This window comes from Mchenga conophoros, linkage group LG22 (assembly GCF_057382185.1).
Source record: "Mchenga conophoros isolate Kocher_MC1m ecotype Shallow Benthic linkage group LG22, M_conophoros_male_GT1.1, whole genome shotgun sequence".
NCBI classification, from domain to species: domain Eukaryota; kingdom Metazoa; phylum Chordata; class Actinopteri; order Cichliformes; family Cichlidae; genus Mchenga; species Mchenga conophoros.
In genome coordinates this window covers 21,928,508-21,947,198 of record NC_140546.1, presented here as the reverse complement: position 1 = coordinate 21,947,198, position 18,691 = coordinate 21,928,508, and the positions used below count along the sequence as shown (strand labels likewise).

General features: G+C 40.4%; 3 protein-coding genes across 3 annotated transcripts; all 3 read right to left on the bottom strand.

Moving 5' to 3' along the window:
- Positions 1 to 4,244: 4,244 nt before the first annotated feature.
- LOC146549444 (lactose-binding lectin l-2-like) lies at positions 4,245 to 5,445 on the bottom strand. The gene is made up of 2 exons (XM_085261693.1): positions 5,307 to 5,445; positions 4,245 to 4,672 (listed from the first exon to the last, which is right to left on the bottom strand). The coding sequence occupies exons 1-2, from the start codon at positions 5,392 to 5,394 to the stop codon at positions 4,245 to 4,247; spliced, it is 516 nt and encodes a 171-aa protein (XP_085117819.1). The 5' UTR covers positions 5,395 to 5,445.
- Positions 5,446 to 13,457: 8,012 nt separating this feature from the next.
- On the bottom strand, positions 13,458 to 14,481 carry LOC146549443 (C-type lectin mannose-binding isoform-like). The gene is made up of 2 exons (XM_085261692.1): positions 14,346 to 14,481; positions 13,458 to 13,933 (listed from the first exon to the last, which is right to left on the bottom strand). The coding sequence occupies exons 1-2, from the start codon at positions 14,431 to 14,433 to the stop codon at positions 13,458 to 13,460; spliced, it is 564 nt and encodes a 187-aa protein (XP_085117818.1). The 5' UTR covers positions 14,434 to 14,481.
- Positions 14,482 to 14,963: 482 nt separating this feature from the next.
- LOC146549442 (ladderlectin-like) lies at positions 14,964 to 16,468 on the bottom strand. Its single transcript, XM_085262875.1, has 2 exons — positions 16,270 to 16,468; positions 14,964 to 15,607 (listed from the first exon to the last, which is right to left on the bottom strand). The coding sequence occupies exons 1-2, from the start codon at positions 16,355 to 16,357 to the stop codon at positions 15,174 to 15,176; spliced, it is 522 nt and encodes a 173-aa protein (XP_085119001.1). The 5' UTR covers positions 16,358 to 16,468; the 3' UTR covers positions 14,964 to 15,173.
- Positions 16,469 to 18,691: the final 2,223 nt, after the last annotated feature.

Here is an 18,691-nt window from a genome sequence, read left to right as displayed (position 1 = left end):
TAAAAATGTGGACTTGTCGATTGTCTTGTTGTTGTTTATTTAATTTTCATGATATATATGATAACATCATAATACCATATGACAAGTACAGAGTATCTAACATGTTATTTGTCATGCAGGAATGGTTCAAACAACACCTTTCACAATGGATCTTAAAGTATTGATAAGACCTGTTAATTAAAGCATCTGACATCAGCAGCATCACATTGACTTTTTCTTCTGCTGCCCTCAAGTGGCCACAAAGTAAATAACAGGTACTTACATTCCAGCTGTGAAGATTCAAACCACAAACATCTTTTCCTCTCAGGAGTGAGGAAACTCTTCTACATGGCTTAACCCCAAAAATAAATCACATTACAAGAATGCTGCTGTATGAAGCTTTGGAGTAGAAAGTACTTTGAGAGTTCAACTGAATAGAAAGGTGCTAAAAAAGTATCAGTCCAGTTCATTTAAGTCTCATTAGGCTGATTGTACAGACAAATGTGTGTTTGGATTCTGGCCACTCTGTTATGCACTGGTAACTTTGATCATATTTTCTATAGCAGGGTGTGTTAGAGACACTGGCTCTAATGTCCCCCATGCACTGATTTGCTGTTCTGTTCTACCCACTTAAACAACCCAGGACTCAATAAATAAATTAAACAGGGGTAATAGAAGTTTGTGAGGTTTTACAGTACATGAATATATTTTTTAATAACAGTAAATGCACAGAAATAAATTGATTATGGCAGGCCATCTTACTGTCAATAAAAAAAAAACTGAACCACCAAAACAAAATGAAACATTTTGTTTTCTTTGTTGATTTTAAACATGCTATGAGACGTTTGTATTGCAGTTAAAATCAGAGATTAACTGTGACGTGTGTGAAATGTGACATGATATTCAAATGTAAACTATAAATGTACTTTTAGAAACAAAGGCAGTAGAGTTTTAAGCACATTTTAAAGCTAAAATACATTTTAGGAAAGTCTGACCTTATAGAAAAGGTCAGAGGTCCAAAGTAACGTGGTATTTAGAATCCCCACATATCATTTTCTCACTGTCTCTATCCTGTCAATACAAACAATGGCAGTATGAAACATAGTTTTAATAAAAAGGTCTATATAGAATTATTTCCACTTTGACCTCCAGATCAATCTATTAGGCTTCGTACGGGTGCTTGAAATCCTTGAAAATGCTTTAATATTAATACTATATTTTCAAGGTTTGTTAAGTGCTTGAATTTCAGATGTGGTGCTAAAAGGTGTTTGAAACTGTAACTTTATTTAATTCACCACAAATAACTATCTGATTGAATAGTTTTCTTATCAGAAAGAGAAATAAAATGAGTTGACAACGCGGAGATTCCAGCAACACTTTAAAGTAATGAGAAACAACTTTATTACGTGACCAGCTCGTTCCGGCTTGTGGCCTTCATCAGGGTCATTGTAAAATGTGAAACCGTTTGTGTTTAAATAAAAGACAAGAAACTGAAATTTTTTCAAATGGACCAATCACACCTTCACAGATAAACCACCTGAACAATTGACATTTAAGAGGTGGTATTGGCTAATTGGTTAAGTCACAGTACAAATAGATTCTGGACACAAAAAATGCAAATAAGTTAATATAAAAAATAAAAAAGATAAAAATAAAAAGTTAATATGAGTACAAGAACATTAAAAGAGGGAGACAATGCCAAAATCTAGTCAAAAACATACAAACACAAAAGGTACATTTCACAGAAACTCATTGATAGAAAAATCCTCATTCATGCCTCTCGGGTGTGAAGTCTTTAAACAAAATATCCAGAATGCTTCTCTTTTTATCTGATAAAATTAATATTACCACCTCTTTGACTGGGTTCAATGGCTTCAATGCCTATAATTTCATTCAAAATCTGTTTATCATGAGTGCCTACACATTAAACAACTTAAACATTATAAATGGCTTCAAGCTCACATTGAGGCCTGTGGGGCTCCATCCACCATTGAGGCAATAGACAAATCTATGTGTTTTCATATATGAATATTTCATACTTTAAGGCTGCCTGTTTATTTAAGGGAGATGAACAATACATTATAATTGTACATAAGATGATATTTCAAATAAATAGATTTTAGGTAGATAATTGTGTAAGTCTTATATGTTTAACTGAAACGAGTATGTGATCTGTTCAAAGCCTCTCCCAGTCAGTGCTGTTCTCCATGCCTGTCTTACTGTACACAGTGTTATTAGCATAAACACTTTAAAGGTGATAATTTAGGACTTCAACAATAATACAGACAGCATTATAGTTAAACATCTTACAGTTAGTTTTTATTATGAATGAACTTTAAAAAAACAAACAAACATCTGTCTCCTATTTTTTGAGTCACATAGTAAAGAAGCATCAATGTCTGATGAGAAGACTTATTAATTTGGCCTTACTGTGTATTATTGTGGTGTTTGGTGGAGTTTTGTTCTGTGGGATTGTTTTTTTTTCTCGAGCGGAGATGAATATCTGTAACAAGTTGATTTGTTCACATTTGCACAACTTAATTTTTAGGAGAAATGTGTGTTTTGAGTTTGTACACTATATTCATGCAAGACAACCTTTTCCTTTTGCAATATTTTATGTGGTGCATTTCTCTATGTTTTTACAAAAGGGGTACAAAGGACATTAAGGAAAAATGATGAAGCATATCTTGCCTTTGGCTTCACCTGCACAATGGTGGTGCTAAGTTAGGTTTCCACGACAGAATTAGTTTCCCCTGCGTCGGGAGCACACGCTGGGCTGTCCAAATCACGGATAAACAGTGTCCCACATTTTTGATTTTTTGTTCACAAACACTTCTTATAATGATTAACTCACCTGAAATTTTGGAGATGTTAGCTCTTTAAACTGCAAAGTTAAAGTGGGATACAAATAACATCAGGCTGATCCTGCCACAATTTGTACCCCAGTCCACATCACGGACAAACAGTACTTCATAAGGGGAGCAAAGGGACCTGAAGAACAATTTCTCTCTATTCCTTTTAATATGACACCTTAGTATATGACACTGAGATATTTGATTTATTTACACTTTCCATCATAACTGATCAGATATACAGTGGGTAAAATACATATTTGAACACGTCACCAATTCTCTAATTATATTTGTAAAGGTGTTATTGACATGAAATTGTCACCAGATGTCCTCGTCTGCTCAGTTTTCCCCTGTGTCACTTGACATTTTTACACATAATTTATGGTTAATGTTTGATAATTAGCCTCTGTGTGGAAAAGCTGGGATAAGTGATTTAGGATAATGCCATGGTATTCCTTTTCTGTCAGCCAATCTAATCGAGCCACAGGTGTGGCTGTGTTTTTCCACAGTGTAGCTTTCACATTCATCAGGACCAGACTGAGCACACAGAGCCACAACCAGTGAGAAGAGGAAGACATTTTTATTGATGATTTAGGCCTTGATGTTTTCCTGGAGCTTGAACATTACTGAGAATATTGCAGAGACATGTTAACAGACTCTTTTATGGCTTTCAGAGAAGGGGTTCATGTCATTGGACAACAGCTAATGTTCATTATTATCTCAAGCTCGAAAGACTGTCAGTTCTCCCAGAGATGTGAGAAAACCTTAATTGAACATTTTTTTGATATATTCAATTTTATCAGTCTTATCAGTTGTTATTTACAGTTGTTGTTCCAAAAGGAACTGATTTGTGTTTCACCACATAAATCGGCTTTGCAAAGCATCAAAGTGTAATAAAATGTTATCATCTGTTTGTACACATCGTAGTTAAAAAAGTGCATTAATGTGTGTTTGGATAAAATAAACTACAACTGGACAACAAAAGGAGGAAGTATTTCTTTAGTGGTGACAATTAGTGAACTAATTTCATGGTTAACCATAACAAAGATGACAACGTGGCCTCTGTATGAGTGTTCTGATGTCAAAGCAAAAACAAATCACATAAATAAGTTATGGTGTATTTAACCCAGTGAAGATAAGATATGCACTGAAAACTATGAAAAAGTCCCTGTTACTGTTTTGTGAAAGTTGATAAGTGTCATTAGGCCAACAGCGTTGTACAGACAGGTCTGCGTGTGTGGATTCTTTACATTCTGTCATTCAATGGTTACATACATACAGAAACAGTAGGAATACTTTATCAATTTAAAGCACAGATCAACAAAACTGACATAAAAGTTTACATTGTTATCTTTTTTGTGGAATCCCCATACATGTCAACATACCATGCCATTGCTGAATTAGTAACTTGGATTAGTCTTTGCGTTTTAAACAAACAGATGAAAAACTGAGAGAACATGGGCTGTCATTCCACTTCTTATGTGAGCTAAAGTTGTTTGTAGCACAGTGCTCTTTTCCTGCCAAGTTGTTTGGCTCGCCTGCATTCCAGTTAAAAAAGCGTACCACAGAGCCATCAGACCACATCCATCTGCCCTCTCTGTGAACATCACTGAGTCCAATCCAGGTGGGTCTCTGAGCAGGATCGAAGTTCCTGATCAGGGATCTGACAAAGTTCTCTTCCTCCATGTTGTGGATGGACACCAGGTTGGCTCCCTGTGACAAACAGTGGAACTCTGCATCAGACCAGCTCATCGGTGTAGCTACATACGTATAGCAGCGGCCGTTGAAGCTCCACCAGAACGGGGGACAGTTTCCATGCTGCAGCTTCACTGCTCGGTCATCTGAAAAAGACAGAAACAAGAAGAGGAAAAAGATCATGATTTGTTTTTTAGTAACAGAAGAAACCTGAAGAGACCTGGTGTCAGGCTGCTTTTCTGTATGTACTTCAGGGAATAGAAAGAAACATTACATATTAGCTTCTCTGCATCAGCTCCCTGCTAAATCCAGATTAAAATATAAAATCTTTCTCCTCACATACAAGGTATTAAATACTCTGTTCTGCTCTCAGACTGCTGGTTTACTTGTGGTTTTGAGGTAAAGTGTACTGGGAGGCAGAGCCTTCTACTTTAAGCCTCCTCTACTGTGGAACCAGCTCCAGTTTGGATTCAGGACACTAATCTTACTTTTAATATTAAGCTTTTCTTTTTGATGAGGCCTAAAGTTCCACCAGTCACAGCAAATGGCTGCTCCTGTCTGAGCCTGGTTCTGCTGGAGGTTTGAAATGTGGAACCAAATTAATGCATGTATCCCCAATTATACTAACACATATTTATCCTGAGCAAAACAAAACAAGAAACATGATAAAAGTGCATTTAAAATCTATTATTTGCTAAATAATATTAAAAAGACAAAAACAAAAAAGAAACTACAATGAGTAAATGAAGGAAAAGAGGAGCCAGAATGTGGGACAGTTACCAAGTTGTAGCTTCACTTCATTGTCATCAGAAGGAGACTCAGAAGGAGCACCCAGAGCCAGACCGAGAAGGAAGAGGAGCAAGATCATGTTGGAGCTTTAAGTCTCAAAGTGTGATGAGGAGCTGCTGAAGCTTCTTTGTACAGGATGTTCAGATTTCTGCAGAGAGTTGGTCCTGCTTTCTTTTATAGCTGCCTGAGAGGGTGTTTTCACCCCACTCTAAACAATAACACTAAAAATGAGCCAGAAAAATACATCAAATTCCAATGAACTGAGCTGATGTGTAATTTATGTTTATGGTACCACAAAGCTATATCAGCATAATGATTAATCAAACAAGGTGAATCAGATCTCTAACAGGAAGGACCAAATAGAAACTCCTGAGCTGCTCCAGTAAACAAAGACAGATTGAACTCTCCCTCTCAGAAGGATCCTCTCTATGTAGTCAACCCAGACAGAGATATGTGACTCTGCTATAGCAGCCAGTAAAGTTGAAGTAAATACACATTTTAAAATAAATTAAATAACATAATTCGGACCTTTGGTATATAGATGGATTTTTGAATACCATCCATCCATTCGCTTCTGCTCATCCTTTTCAGGGTTGTGGGGGGCGCTGGAGCCTATCCCAGCTGTCATAGGGCGAGAGGCGGGGTACACCCTGGACAGGTCGCCAGTCTGTCGCAGGGCTAACACACAGAGAGAGAGACAACCACTTTCCCTCCTGCATTCACACTTATGGGCAATTTAGATTAGTCACTTAACCTATCCCCACAAACTGCATGATTTTTGAATACATGTGGTCTTTATCAAGCTTTTTGTGATCTCACAATGCTTTATATAAACATCAATGGATATCAATAAACTCATTTATTATTTGATTGCATATTGAATATCGCCTGACTGCCTCTGTGCAAGTATGCAAAAGGAGAGAGACAGAAATACTTACTTTTTACTCTACGCAGTAATTATAGTAATAGTAGTAAGTACACTAATAATGTTTTCATGCATTCAGATTGATACACACCTGTTGGATATGTGTGATATTTATCATGATATCAAACCAGCTGTTAAATCCTTGTCACAAAAGCTACATGTCATTAGAAAACTCTGGCATCATGACATTGAGCAGTTTATAAAAGTATTTTTGGTCACATCTTATTAATATTAATCTGAATAATTGCAGTACCAAAAAACAGACCTGAGCTACAACAGAGAGGATGATTAATGTAGCTTTGTTTTTGGCAACAACAATAATATCCAGTCAGCCTCCCCCCTCCTTATTTCATGTTTTGGTTTGGTCCAGGTGCACGTGCACGTGCTCCCAGCTGATGCTGAGCCTAGAACTGGACCTCAGCAGGAGAAAGAGACAGTAGGATGGGTCCAGTATAAGTAAGCTCTGCTTTTCAAAAAAGAAAAGCAAAACAGCTGGAAATTAAACTCATAGTGAAGTCCATATGAATGAAACTGCTTGTCTTTCCTAGTGTTTGTTAGGTTACTTCATTTCTAACAAAAGCCTCAGGACAGACATATTATTTATTTATGAGATCATCGTTGAACTTTTAGTCTTTTTTTGCAAAACTGATTTAAGTGTGTTTTGGTAAAATTATCCACAACTCAAAGACATCACTTAACTACTTATTGACACGTGTTGAGCTCTGGCCTTTTCCAGAGAACTTCACTGTTTGTTTGACTGAGTATTTATTGATTTATTATATTATAAAATCACATCATCAGCAAAATGCTTAACAGAATAGGTTACTATACCAGGAAGAGGAAATAGAAGTGTGCGATCATTCTCAGTAAACAAATCCAAAACAAACCTTGTGCACACTTTTTATTGCAGTGAACACATATAAATGAAGTGATTGTGGCTGGCCTGTTCAGAGTCAATAAAAAGAAAGACTGTCTATGTAACTGTAAGAGTTATACACTTAATCACTCTATACATGTCTAAATAAACAAGTGAACAATGAAGAAGAAACACTGCAACTAAGGCATGCAAGGCACGAGCAACTACAAAAAAGAAAATGTGATGCACAGACAAAAAAAGAAAAAGCAAAGGCCCCCCTTTTTACATAAAAATAAAGTAAAAGAAGCACATTTTAAAAATAGAGGAGAAAAAAAAGTACAATTAATCTTTAATTTTTGTTTTTACTTTGCCACTTTATTTACAGCTTGTACAAATGTTTAAATGCCCTTGTGTCTATTACATTTTTTAAATAAACCAAACTAAACAAAAAGATTGCAGTAAATAGACTTTTAAACTAAAGCAGATCATAACCACTGCTGTGCCAGCTAGGCTGTCCTGCAGATATTTGACACTCATGTGGGGGGTTTGTGTCGCTTTCTACCCTAAAATGTGAAGTTCAGCCTTAAAACTTTCTTCATCTTCCAGCTTTCATCTTAACTCCCACCTTATTGGTTTAAGTTTTTTTAAATAACATTTCTTACAATGAAAATTGACAGTTGGAGGTGCATTTCTATCTTTTTATAGCCTTTCAGTGGTTTTATTTAAATTATTTTTAAAATGACATGTCTGACCGTGGTTTGTATAGACAGAGGTCTTTAGTGACTCTATGTTGGCCTCCTACTCATTTTGATGAGGCTTTACTGTTATAAAAAAAGGAGAGTGGAGAGCTCACATTTTAAGATCTGATCTAAAGGTTCCACTTTGCCAAGAAGGACCTTTATGATACAATAAAACTACAACAAAGTGCAGGTACTAGGGCAGTAGTATTTAGTTACCTGAAAACATTCCTACAATCAAATTTTAGATTGTAGTAACACACATTCATCTGCCTATAAGATTTAACTGCTCATTAACAGAGGGAACCAGAATACAGTTCAGGATCCTTCCAGCCCACTTTAACCGCTGGTCATATTTAACATAAGCTTGAAAAACAGTCAAACTTCTTCTTTGGATGTTACCTTTACAGGCTGTGGCTGTAGACACTCACTGCTGTACCTCTCTCCTCACCTCCTCAGTGATATTATTCTGTGTGTTTTTTAGGATGAAGCCAAACTATAGATCTTAACTACATTAGAGTTTTTTCTGGTAACGATAAAGGTAGATGTGAATAATCTCCATTTGTCTCCTTTTGTAATACTTAGTGTTTATTAAATACTACTCATGAAATGTGATTACTGATGTTGCAGACATGTGTCTCGTAACCCCAGAGATACACAATGGAGGCACTGATCATGAGTTTTTATTTATAGCTTTTCAGTTCTTTTACTTTAGAGCAGTTTTAACTATTTATTTGTTCACCTAAAACAGTCTTTGCTTTCATGAATTTTGACATTGAAACGATGAGTAAATATTCCCTTTGAATGCAGCTTCCAGTGGTGTCACGGTTCTGGGTCAGTTTGACCCAGTATTTTGAGTTGTTATGTTTTTGGTGTGTTTTTGCATTTTGGATTCTTTTCTTATTATGATGATAATGATGATTATGACTCTATGTTTCGGTTATTCTTGTTTAGGGATTAGTTCGTAAGTTTTTGTGTTCTCATGTTTATTGCAGGTTTAGTTCAGTGTCTAGTCTGTCTCTCTGTGTCGTGTCTGCGTGTTTGTTTAGTGGTGTCTTGTTTCCTGTTTTACTCTGAAGGTTCATGTTCCCATCTTATGTCAGTGTTTCTAGCTTTGTTCCCCCTGTCTCATTAGGTCTTATTCCTCCCAGCTGTGTTCCCCTGTTGTCTCTAATTCCTTGATGACTTCCTCAGTGTATTTAAGCCCAGTGTGTCTTTGTGTCAGTGTCAGATTGTCTGTTATCCTCACATCGTATTTTCGTAGTTTCCCTTATTGTGACACTGTGTTTCATAGCCTGCTTAGTTACTCTGTGTTTATAGTTTTTTCCATAGTTCCTTCACAGAGTGTCTTAGCCTTTTTAGTTTACACAGTGTTCTCTGTCTTCTTAGTTTTCCCAGTTTCCGTGTTTCCCTAGTGTTTTTGTTATGCCTTCAGCCACAATAAAGGCTTGCCTTATTTTGGAAACCTAGTTCTGTCTCCACTGTGTCTGCTCTTGGGTCTACCTCATTCTTCACACCGGCACACCCCGCTGTGACAGTACGATCTGACTATGTCAGACCCAGCGGACAGTCCGGACGAGATTGGGGAGGAGCTGCAACGGATCAGTCGGCTCATGACGCGCATCTGTGGGTGCACGGACCCCAGAGTGGTGTCCACTGGGTTGGAGGCCATTGACGCCATCCTTCAGAAGGCGCCACAGCTCCGGCAGTTTCCCCAGCTTTTTGAGGTGTTCGACTCTCTGGCCCCCCTGAAGGAGGAGCTTTGCGCCCGCGCGCTGGCCCAGAGGGTGTTAAACGCCGCCTCCGCACCTACGACTCAGACTCGTAAACGGTTGTCGTTGTCGTCGCCGCTGCCTCGCGAGCCGGAGGCAGTCAGAGTAGGGACTCTGAGGCTCACCGCTGCACCGCCATCGACTCACAGTTCGTCTCCGCCACTGTCAAGCTGCACAGCCCAGCGCACCAAGATGGTGGAGGCCACAGATTTCGACAACGATGAGTGACAGCAGGTATTGCTAGCTTTACGGGAGGACGAGCTTCGTTGGAAGCCCTGGCTCATTTCGGAGGAGGAACTCACAACTGTTGCACCGCCTCGGACCAGCCGCTCGCCCTCTCCACCCCGCTCGGACTTTACTTCACCTGCCTCTTTTCTGGCAAGGATGTGGGCGGACAACGAGGAGATCGCTTCCACATCACCCTCTGCTTCGGTGGCTTCAGCATCCATCCTTCCAGAAAGAACCGGCGTCAGCGCCGCCGTCACACCGCGCTACCCCCGGGGGTGAGTGACTGTGTGTCTGCGTCTCATAATCCTTTTATAGAGAGGAGCGAGATGTGCATTGATTCGCCGGGGCCGGAAACTATGACTGAATCGTGTTCTGAGACTGACAGTACAGTGTTTAGTTGTTTAGAAAGACCTACTACGGAAATCATGGAGTCCGGCTTCTGTGAGCGGCAGCAAGCAGCTTGCACCCACGTAGAGGAGGAGCTCCGGGGAAAGCCGTGGCTCACCCCCGATTGTCAGCACATCTTTCGGGGAACACGCCTGGCTCTCGGGGGCCCTCGGAGCTGCCAGGGTCTGCCACCCCTCACTTCCCCAACAGCCAATGCTTCAGCCTCAGTGGTTTCTTCAAAGAAGAGGCGACATCCACGTCGCCGCAGCAGCTGGAGGTTGGTGGAACTCTCGTTTCCTCTCGGACTCCGTTAATAATAGAGGTTAGTGACAATCTTTCGCCTCAAAGTCTTCCTAAGTTGCTGGAATGTGACTGTCATGAAGGGTTCGCAGACGCTCCAGAGATAAAGACAATTTCTACATGTGCTGGAGGAGCGATATCGACCCAGTGCTCCTCAACACCACCCATTCTCTTAATAAACAATGAAAGTATTGATCACGAGCTCATGTTTGGTGTGAAGGGTGGTGATATAACCTCTGGTCATGAGCGGTGTGACTTAAATAATGACACCCTGTCTGTACCCAGTGATCAACTTGACTGTTCCTCAGCTCATTCATCTTGTGACTCTACTACTTGCTATGAATTGTGTAAGACCAAATTATTAGGTAAACCAGAGGAGAACAATTCAAAGCAACCTCTGAGTGATGCTCTCACTCCTGTACTCAACAAGCACAATTCACCTGAGTTTTGTGTTCCAGGTCAAGAGAACAGTAATGGGAATGTGGTTTATGTTCTGAACTCTAAAAGTGAATTGTGCCCCCCAGAAGAAGATGGGGGACACATGTCTGAACCATGTAGCTCCAGCACCCCTCAGGGCGCAGTGAATGCTGAGGCTGAGATCTGGGCCTCCGATACTGTCTCTAATGATCATGTTTTACCTTCAGTTTGTGTAAATTTGGAATCATGTTCTTTTGTTTCTAAATCATTTCAGGATGGGGTGTTGGTTGGGAGTGCTACTGATATAGTAAGCTCACAGTCTGCACCACCACTGGCAGCCACAGCTCTATTAGACTCTGTGTTAGCTGCACCTCCATTCATAGATGACTCAGAGTCTCTGTCTAAGTCAGCTTCTGGTGGGGGGCTAGCTGGGGAATGCAGGCCTGAGACTGCCAAATACCAGGCCGAGCCGCATGATTCCTGTCAGTCAGAGCGTAATGAGGCTTCAATCCCCTCTGACAGCGTCACTTTTGATTTGTTTGTGCCTAATGTGGTCTCTGCTAAAGCTAATGGCTCTGTCAAACCAATCACAGAAGAGTTTATTCAGACTCTTGGCGTTAACCTAGTGCCAGCCATCCCATCAGAAGTAAGTGTAACTGCAGTATGTGTAAGCACAGACTCTGATCAGGTTACAAGTCCACCACATGACTGCAAAATGAACGTGAATGAGTCTTCTTTAACCAGTTGTGCCGACTTAATGGATGTCCAGGAACCTAGCCATGAACTGATTAATCATGTTTCTATGAACGGTTCAGTTATACATGCAGCTCATGTGGTCGAACTAGCCCCTTTGGTGACTGAAACCCTGTCACAGGTGGAGACTGTCACAGGAAGACAACGTGACGTTTCTTCAGAGGAAATGAACTGTACTGAGAGCCTTGGGGGTCCAACTTTCGAACAGGGTTTTTCCATAACAGTTAACTTGCTTGCTAAGAACGGCGAAACTTCCGCTAGAGCTGATGCAGAGACTGTTACTGATTCTGGGCAATATTATGGGGTAGATGCTGCCTGTGTGTCCAAGATTAATCTATGTAATTCTGGTGAGGGTGAGGCAGCCAATCTGAGTTTGTGTTTTTCTGCTTCTGAGTTAAAAGAACCAAAGACTGAGACTAAAGACTCTGTCTTTATGTTTGTGAAGGAAAATGAAAATATGAATTTGGACAAGACCTCTGAAAGGAACACACACATAGTACTTGGCTGTGACACCACTTTTTCTCAGACTGCCATGGACATTTCTGTTCTGGGTTCTGAACCACACGGTGAACAAATGAATAATGTTTTCAGGGGCGATCTGGTGGGAAATGAATTGTGTGATGTTACATTAAATTTCCCAGAGAGTCAGCGGCATCTTTCTTCTGCCAGAGTAACGGCTCAGCCCCCTGTTCAGCTCTGTTTTGCCAGGGGTCTCCATAACTGCTCATCCTGCATCTGTAGCTGGATGCCTGGGTGTGCCACCTCGGCACCTTGCAGCACCCCCGCTGCTTCATGCCTTGTCAGCTGGAGGGCCCGAGGAGCCCATCCAGCCACCACCTGCTCTACCACCTGCGACTCCGTTGCCTGCAGCACCTACGCCGTCGCCTGGTCCAGCTCCGGCTGGTCCAGCTCCGGCTGGTCCAGCTCCGGCTGGTCCAGCTCCGGCTGGTCCAGCTCCGGCTGCCACGCCACCTCGGGATTGCCGGCCACTTTCCAGGCCGGCCGCCAGACGTCATTGGTGTCGTGGACGGCCTCCTGATCTGTTGCTGCAGTCTTCCTCACGGCCGGCCTCCGGACCTGTTTTACTTTGGACTCCTGTGCTGCCGCCCGCACGGTCGGCCCCCTGAACTTTTTGAGGCTCGTATTGGCTTTGGTGTGATTTTGTCAGTTTTCCTGGACTCTCACTCCTTGTTTTTGGTTGGTCTACCTCATTCTTCACACCGGCGCACCCTGCCGTGACAAGTGGTTGTTTCCACATTTATGAAAATCAAGGTTAGTTGAATTGAATACTAACTGCGTGCTGATGAAACATGCACCCGCATGTCTGTGACACCAGTTACACGCTTGCATGTTTTCTCATAGGACCTGTAACCCCAGAGTTAAACAGTGGTGGCACTGATGATGAATTTTCATGTTTAATTGTTTTTTCCTTTTTATTTGGAGCAGTTTTAAACATCTATTAATGGGCCAAAAACGATTTGCTTCTGTACAATGCAGCGAAAAGATACATTTCAGTTTCTAAGGGCAGGTTAACTGTAGCGGAATACAGTTACTCATATTTTGTATTTTAAATGTGTAACGGCGGTACATGTATTCCGTTAGTCCCCAACACTGGCTGTGAGATTAAAACAATGAGTAAATATTCCCTGTGATCCACCATCAGAGCTACCAGTGGATGATTCTGTATTCATGAAAATCAAGGTGAGTGAAATTTAATGACTTTTGCACAGACACACAAAAGACAGATTACAGTGTGCATTCACATCTTTATTGTAGCACTGTACTAGCAGGAACAGAAGGTTCGGTGCTTCTAGGACAGGTAATGCGTGTTGCACAAACATAAGGTAAATTGGTAGCACACGTGTAGTCATTCCATTTCTTATCTGATACTACATTGGTGTGAACACAGTGTTCATTTCCTCCCGCATTATCTGGTTGTGCTGGATTCCAGTAGACAAAACGCAGTGGACAACCATCGGACCACATCCAGGTGCCTTCTTTATGCTTGTCACTGAGTCCAATCCAGGTGAGTCCCTCTGCGTGGTCAAAGTTCTGGATCAGGTTTTTCACAAAACTCTGTTCCTCTGTACTGTGGATGGACACCAGGTTGGCTCGCTGTGACACACAGTAGAGCTCTGCATCAGCCCAGCTCATGTGTGTGGCCACATATTTGTAGCAGCGGCCATTGAAGCTGTACCAGAACGGGGGACAGCTTCCACGCAGTAGTTGAACTCTGTGGTCATCTGAAGAAGACACAGCAGTCAGAGCTCGATGAAAAACAAATAACTGTTTTTGTCAGTGTGACTGACATTTTTTTTCTTTGATGTAACCTCTGAAGAATATCAGAAAAGCACGTCTGCACAGCTGACATGGTGAAAGTTAAAAAAATGCAGAGAAGTAAGCTGCTCTTATTACGTTTATTAGCAGGTCTTTATCATAACTCTACAGTATAGTAGAACTTATCTGACACGGGGGGGGAAAAAAAATCTATGTTACAATGAAACACCAAGAATTTTGTATCACTGACTGCTGAAACAGACAACAGAAAATCTTGGAGTATTTGACTAAATTGTGATTAAGATAATAAAACCCCCCCCCACAAAAATAAAGTTAAATAAAGGAGGGGAAGGAAGAGTCAGAATATAGGATGGTTACCATGTTGTAGCTTCACTTCATTGCCGTCAGAAGGAGACTCAGAAGGAGCACCCAGAGCCAGACTGAACAAGAAGAGGAGCAAGATCATGTTGGAGCTTTAAGTCTCAACCTTTGATGAAGAGCTGCTGAAGCTTCTTTGTACAGGATTTCTGCAGAGAGGTGGAGCTGCTTTCTTTTATAGCTGCCTGAGAGGGAGTTTTCACCGATCACTGTGATATCATTGACCAAATGGAACAAAACTCTCCACAGTAAACATCACTAACACCGGGCAGTAAACACCATCAGATTCTAAAGAAATTAATAATTGCTGAACAGCCACGTCCTCCTGGCAGACTCAGAAGAACGTGACTGTATTTGCTGTAATTCTGCATTCATGATATGATCAAAGGCCTTTTCATTATAATGATTAAACAAACATGAAAGGTCAGAGTTGTAACAAGAAGACAGCAGCTCACAAGCTCTAGTTATGGCCTTCTCTAATAAACAAATGTAGAACAAATACTCAACGTTAAAGAGGACTCAGCACCCAGAGTCACCCAAACAACCTATTGCTGTGCAACACTTTCATTTTATCAATTTAAAGTGATCCAGAAAAACAAACAAACAAACAAACAAATGCATGATGAAAATATCTGTTTAATATAGTATTACAGAGTCCTTAAATTTCAGTACTCCAGCCTTGCCCTTCTGTACTTCTAATATGTTTAATTAATAAACACATTAATTAGGATATATTAATATTAACATTGCTAAATTTATTGTGGAGGGACGCTACATGCCAACATAACATCAGGTTAACTGTCTAATGTTGAATTAGCGTCTTGGTTTCTAAACACAGGCATTGCGTTTTACACAAACAGAGGGATAACCACGAGAGCATGGTTCGTCATTCCACTTCTTAACAAGACCAAAGTTGTTTTGCACACAGTGTTCGTTTTTTCCCAGGTTGTTTGGCTCGCCTGCAAGCCAGTTAAAAAAGCGTACCACAGAGCCATCAGACCACATCCATCTGCCCTCTCTGTGAACATCACTGAGTCCAATCCAAGAGGCTCTCTGAGCAGGATCAAAGTTCCTGATCAAGGATCTGACAAAGTTCTCTTCCTCCATGTTGTGGATGGACACCAGGTTGGCTCCCTGTGACAAACAGTGGAACTCTGCATCAGACCAGCTCATCGGTGTAGCTACATACTTATAGCAGCGGCCGTTGAAGCTCCACCAGAACGTTGGACAGTTTCCATGCTGCAGCTTCACTGCTCGGTCATCTGAAAAAGACAGAAACAAGAAGAGGAAAAAGATCATGATTTGTTTTTTAGTGACAGAAGAAACCTGATCTGTACTGCTAATATCCTAAAGGTGAGACCTGGTGTCAGGCTGCTTTTCTCTATGTACTTCAGGGAATACAAAGAAACATTACATATTAGCTTCACTGCATCAGCTCCCTGCTAAATCCAGATTAAAATTAAGAATCCATCTCCTCACATACAAGGTATTAAATACTCAGGCTACGTCTTATTTTAAGAGCAATGGAGTACTTTGCTCTCAGACTGCTGGTTTACTTGTGGTTTTGAGGTTAATTAAAAGTAGAATGGGAGGCAGAGCCTTCCGCTTTAAGCCTCCTCTAATGTGTAATCAGCCAGTTTGGATTAAGGACACAGATAATCAATAATCTACTTTTAATATTAAGCTTTTCTTTTTGATGAGGCCTAAAGTTCCACCAGTCACAGCAAATGGCTGCTCCTGTCTGAGCCTGGTTCTGCTGGAGGTTTGAAACGTGGAACCAAATTAATGCATGTATCCCCAATTACACTAACACATATTTCTCCTGAGCAAAACAAAACAAGAAACATGATAAATGTGCATTTAAAATCTATTATTTGCTAAATAATATTAAAAAGACAAAAAAAAATGCACAAAAAAAAGTTACCAAGTTGGAGCTTTACTTCATTTTCATCAGAAGGAGACTCAGAAGGAGCACCCAGAGCCAGACCGAGCAGGAAGAGGAGCAAGATCATGTTGGAGCTTTAAGTCTCAAAGTGTGATGAGGAGCTGCTGAAGCTTCTTTGTACAGGATGTTCAGATTTCTGCAGAGAGTTGGAGCTGCTTTCTTTTATAGCTGCCTGAGAGGGTGTTTTCACCCCACTCTAAACAATAACACTAAAAATGAGCCAGAAAAATACATCAAATTCCAATGAACTGAGCTGATGTGTAATTTATGTTTATGGTACCACAAAGCTATATCAGCATAATGATTAATCAAACAGGGTGAATCAGATCTCTAACAGGAAGGACCAAATAGAAACTCCTGAGCTGCTCCAGTAAACAAAGACAGATTGAACTCTCCCTCTCAGAAGGATCCTCTCTATGTAGTCAACCCAGACAGAGATATGTGACTCTGCTATAGCAGCCAGTAAAGTTGAAGTAAATACAAATTTTAAAATGAATTAAATAACAAAATTTGAACCTTTGGTTTATAGATGGATTTTTGAATACCATCCATCCATCCATTCGCTTCTGCTCATCCTTTTCAGGGTTGTGGGGGGCGCTGGAGCCTATCCCAGCTGTCATAGGGCGAGAGGTGGGGTACACCCTGGACAGGTCGCCAGTCTGTCGCAGGGCTAACACACAGAGAGAGAGACAACCATTTGCACTCACATTCCCTCCTGCATTCACACTTATGGGCAATTTAGATTAGTCACTTAACCTATCCCCACAAACTGCATGATTTTTGAATACATTTAGTCTTCATCAAGGTTTTTGTGATCTCACAATGCTTTATATAGACATCAATGGATATCAACAGTGTTGGGTAAGTTACTTTAAAATAGTAACTTAGTTACATTACTAGTTATTTCTCTCAAAAGTAACTCAGTTACTTCAAGTTACTCATTACTTTCAAAGTAACTAGTTACTAGGGAAAGTAACTATGATTTTACTCAGAATTCTCTTGTTAATGTGTTTCTTCCATAACTTTGCCAGTCTTCTAGCTTGCTTACTTGCCACAAGTGCACTGTGCCACCTACCAATAGAAAGGAAAAGATAATGTGCATATTTCCACGAGAGAAATCCCACGCCTGGACCGTCATTGACTGCTGCCATGATTCTAGCCTACGTCACAGCGTCATGTGCACCTTTTACATCCAACACAAAAACTGCAGTCGTGGTGCTTTCGATTGTACTCAGAACTCGGAAATTCTGCCTTCTGAATAGGAAGATGTAGGTAACACCAGACTGCAGATGAGCTGCATACAGAGCTGGACTGGGACAAAAAAATCGTCCTGGGCATTTTGACGCCCACCATTATAGGAAAAATCATAAAGCCTTTGAATGAAAATAAACACTGTTGTGTCAGTGATGTACACGGTTTTGATGGTATATATGCATCAATCTATCAATCGTTTGTTGTAAGATTCAGATAATTATTTTTTAAAAGCGAGACATTTTAAATGAGAATAAGAATGAAAAGTATTTCTTTGTGCCCCCCTTTCCCTGTTAATGCCCTACATGCCCCCCTGGCAACACTTTGCTAGATCCGCACCTGCACAGTTACCAGCTGTCAGCTACTTAGAAAAGGATCCTGGTGTTATTTGTCTCTCAGAAACAGTTCATAACTTCCCTTCAACTCATTCATGTCACCTAAAAGGTAAACCTGTTTTTCCATCACCTGTTCAGCTCTGATGATTCAGTAAGGACATCTCCTGGTTTCATCTTCATGTTTCCCTCTCACCAGATAACCAAACCATATCATGACCAGCAGCTTTTTTGCAGCTGTGGCTCCAGCAAACATCAGCTGATACTAGAAATTAATATTAAATAAATTCTAACAACAGCTGATCAAGCTTAAAAGTGCTGCTGTTGTTTACTTCATTTCTAACACAAGGTCCAGGACAGACATATTATTTATTTATGAGATCATCATTGAGCTCTAAGTCTTGTTTTTACAGGATTCAAGTGTGTTTTGGTAAAATTATCCACAACTCAAAGACATCACTTAACTACTTATTGACACGTGTTGAGCTCTGGCCTTTTCCAGAGAACTTCACTGTTTGTTTGTCTGAGTATTTATTGTTTTATTATATTATAAAATCACATCATCAACAAAATGCTTAACAGAATAGGTTACTATACCAGGAAGAGGAAATAGAAGTGTACAATCATTCTCAGTAAAAAAAACAACAACTGTCAAAACAAACCCTGTGCACACTTTTTATTGCAGTGAACACATATACATGAAGTGATTGTGGGCGGCCTGTTCAGAGGCAGGTAGATAAACAATTAGAACCTTTGGTTTAGTAGATTTTTGTTTTTTATAGTATTGTAATTTGCAACTTTGAAACATATTTTTTAAT

Excerpts from the sequence above, each read along its gene's own strand:
- LOC146549443 (XM_085261692.1), bottom strand. The coding sequence starts at position 14,433 with ATGATCTTGCTCCTCTTCTTGTTCAGTCTGGCTCTGGGTGCTCCTTCT. Across the intron at positions 13,934-14,345 it reads TGAAGTGAAGCTACAACATG|ATGACCACAGAGTTCAACTA; the intron begins GTAACCATCCTA and ends TGTCTTCTTCAG.
- LOC146549442 (XM_085262875.1), bottom strand. The coding sequence starts at position 16,357 with ATGATCTTGCTCCTCTTCCTGCTCGGTCTGGCTCTGGGTGCTCCTTCT. Across the intron at positions 15,608-16,269 it reads TGAAGTAAAGCTCCAACTTG|ATGACCGAGCAGTGAAGCTG; the intron begins GTAACTTTTTTT and ends TGTCTTTTTCAG.
- LOC146549444 (XM_085261693.1), bottom strand. The coding sequence starts at position 5,394 with ATGATCTTGCTCCTCTTCCTTCTCGGTCTGGCTCTGGGTGCTCCTTCT. Across the intron at positions 4,673-5,306 it reads TGAAGTGAAGCTACAACTTG|ATGACCGAGCAGTGAAGCTG; the intron begins GTAACTGTCCCA and ends TGTCTTTTTCAG.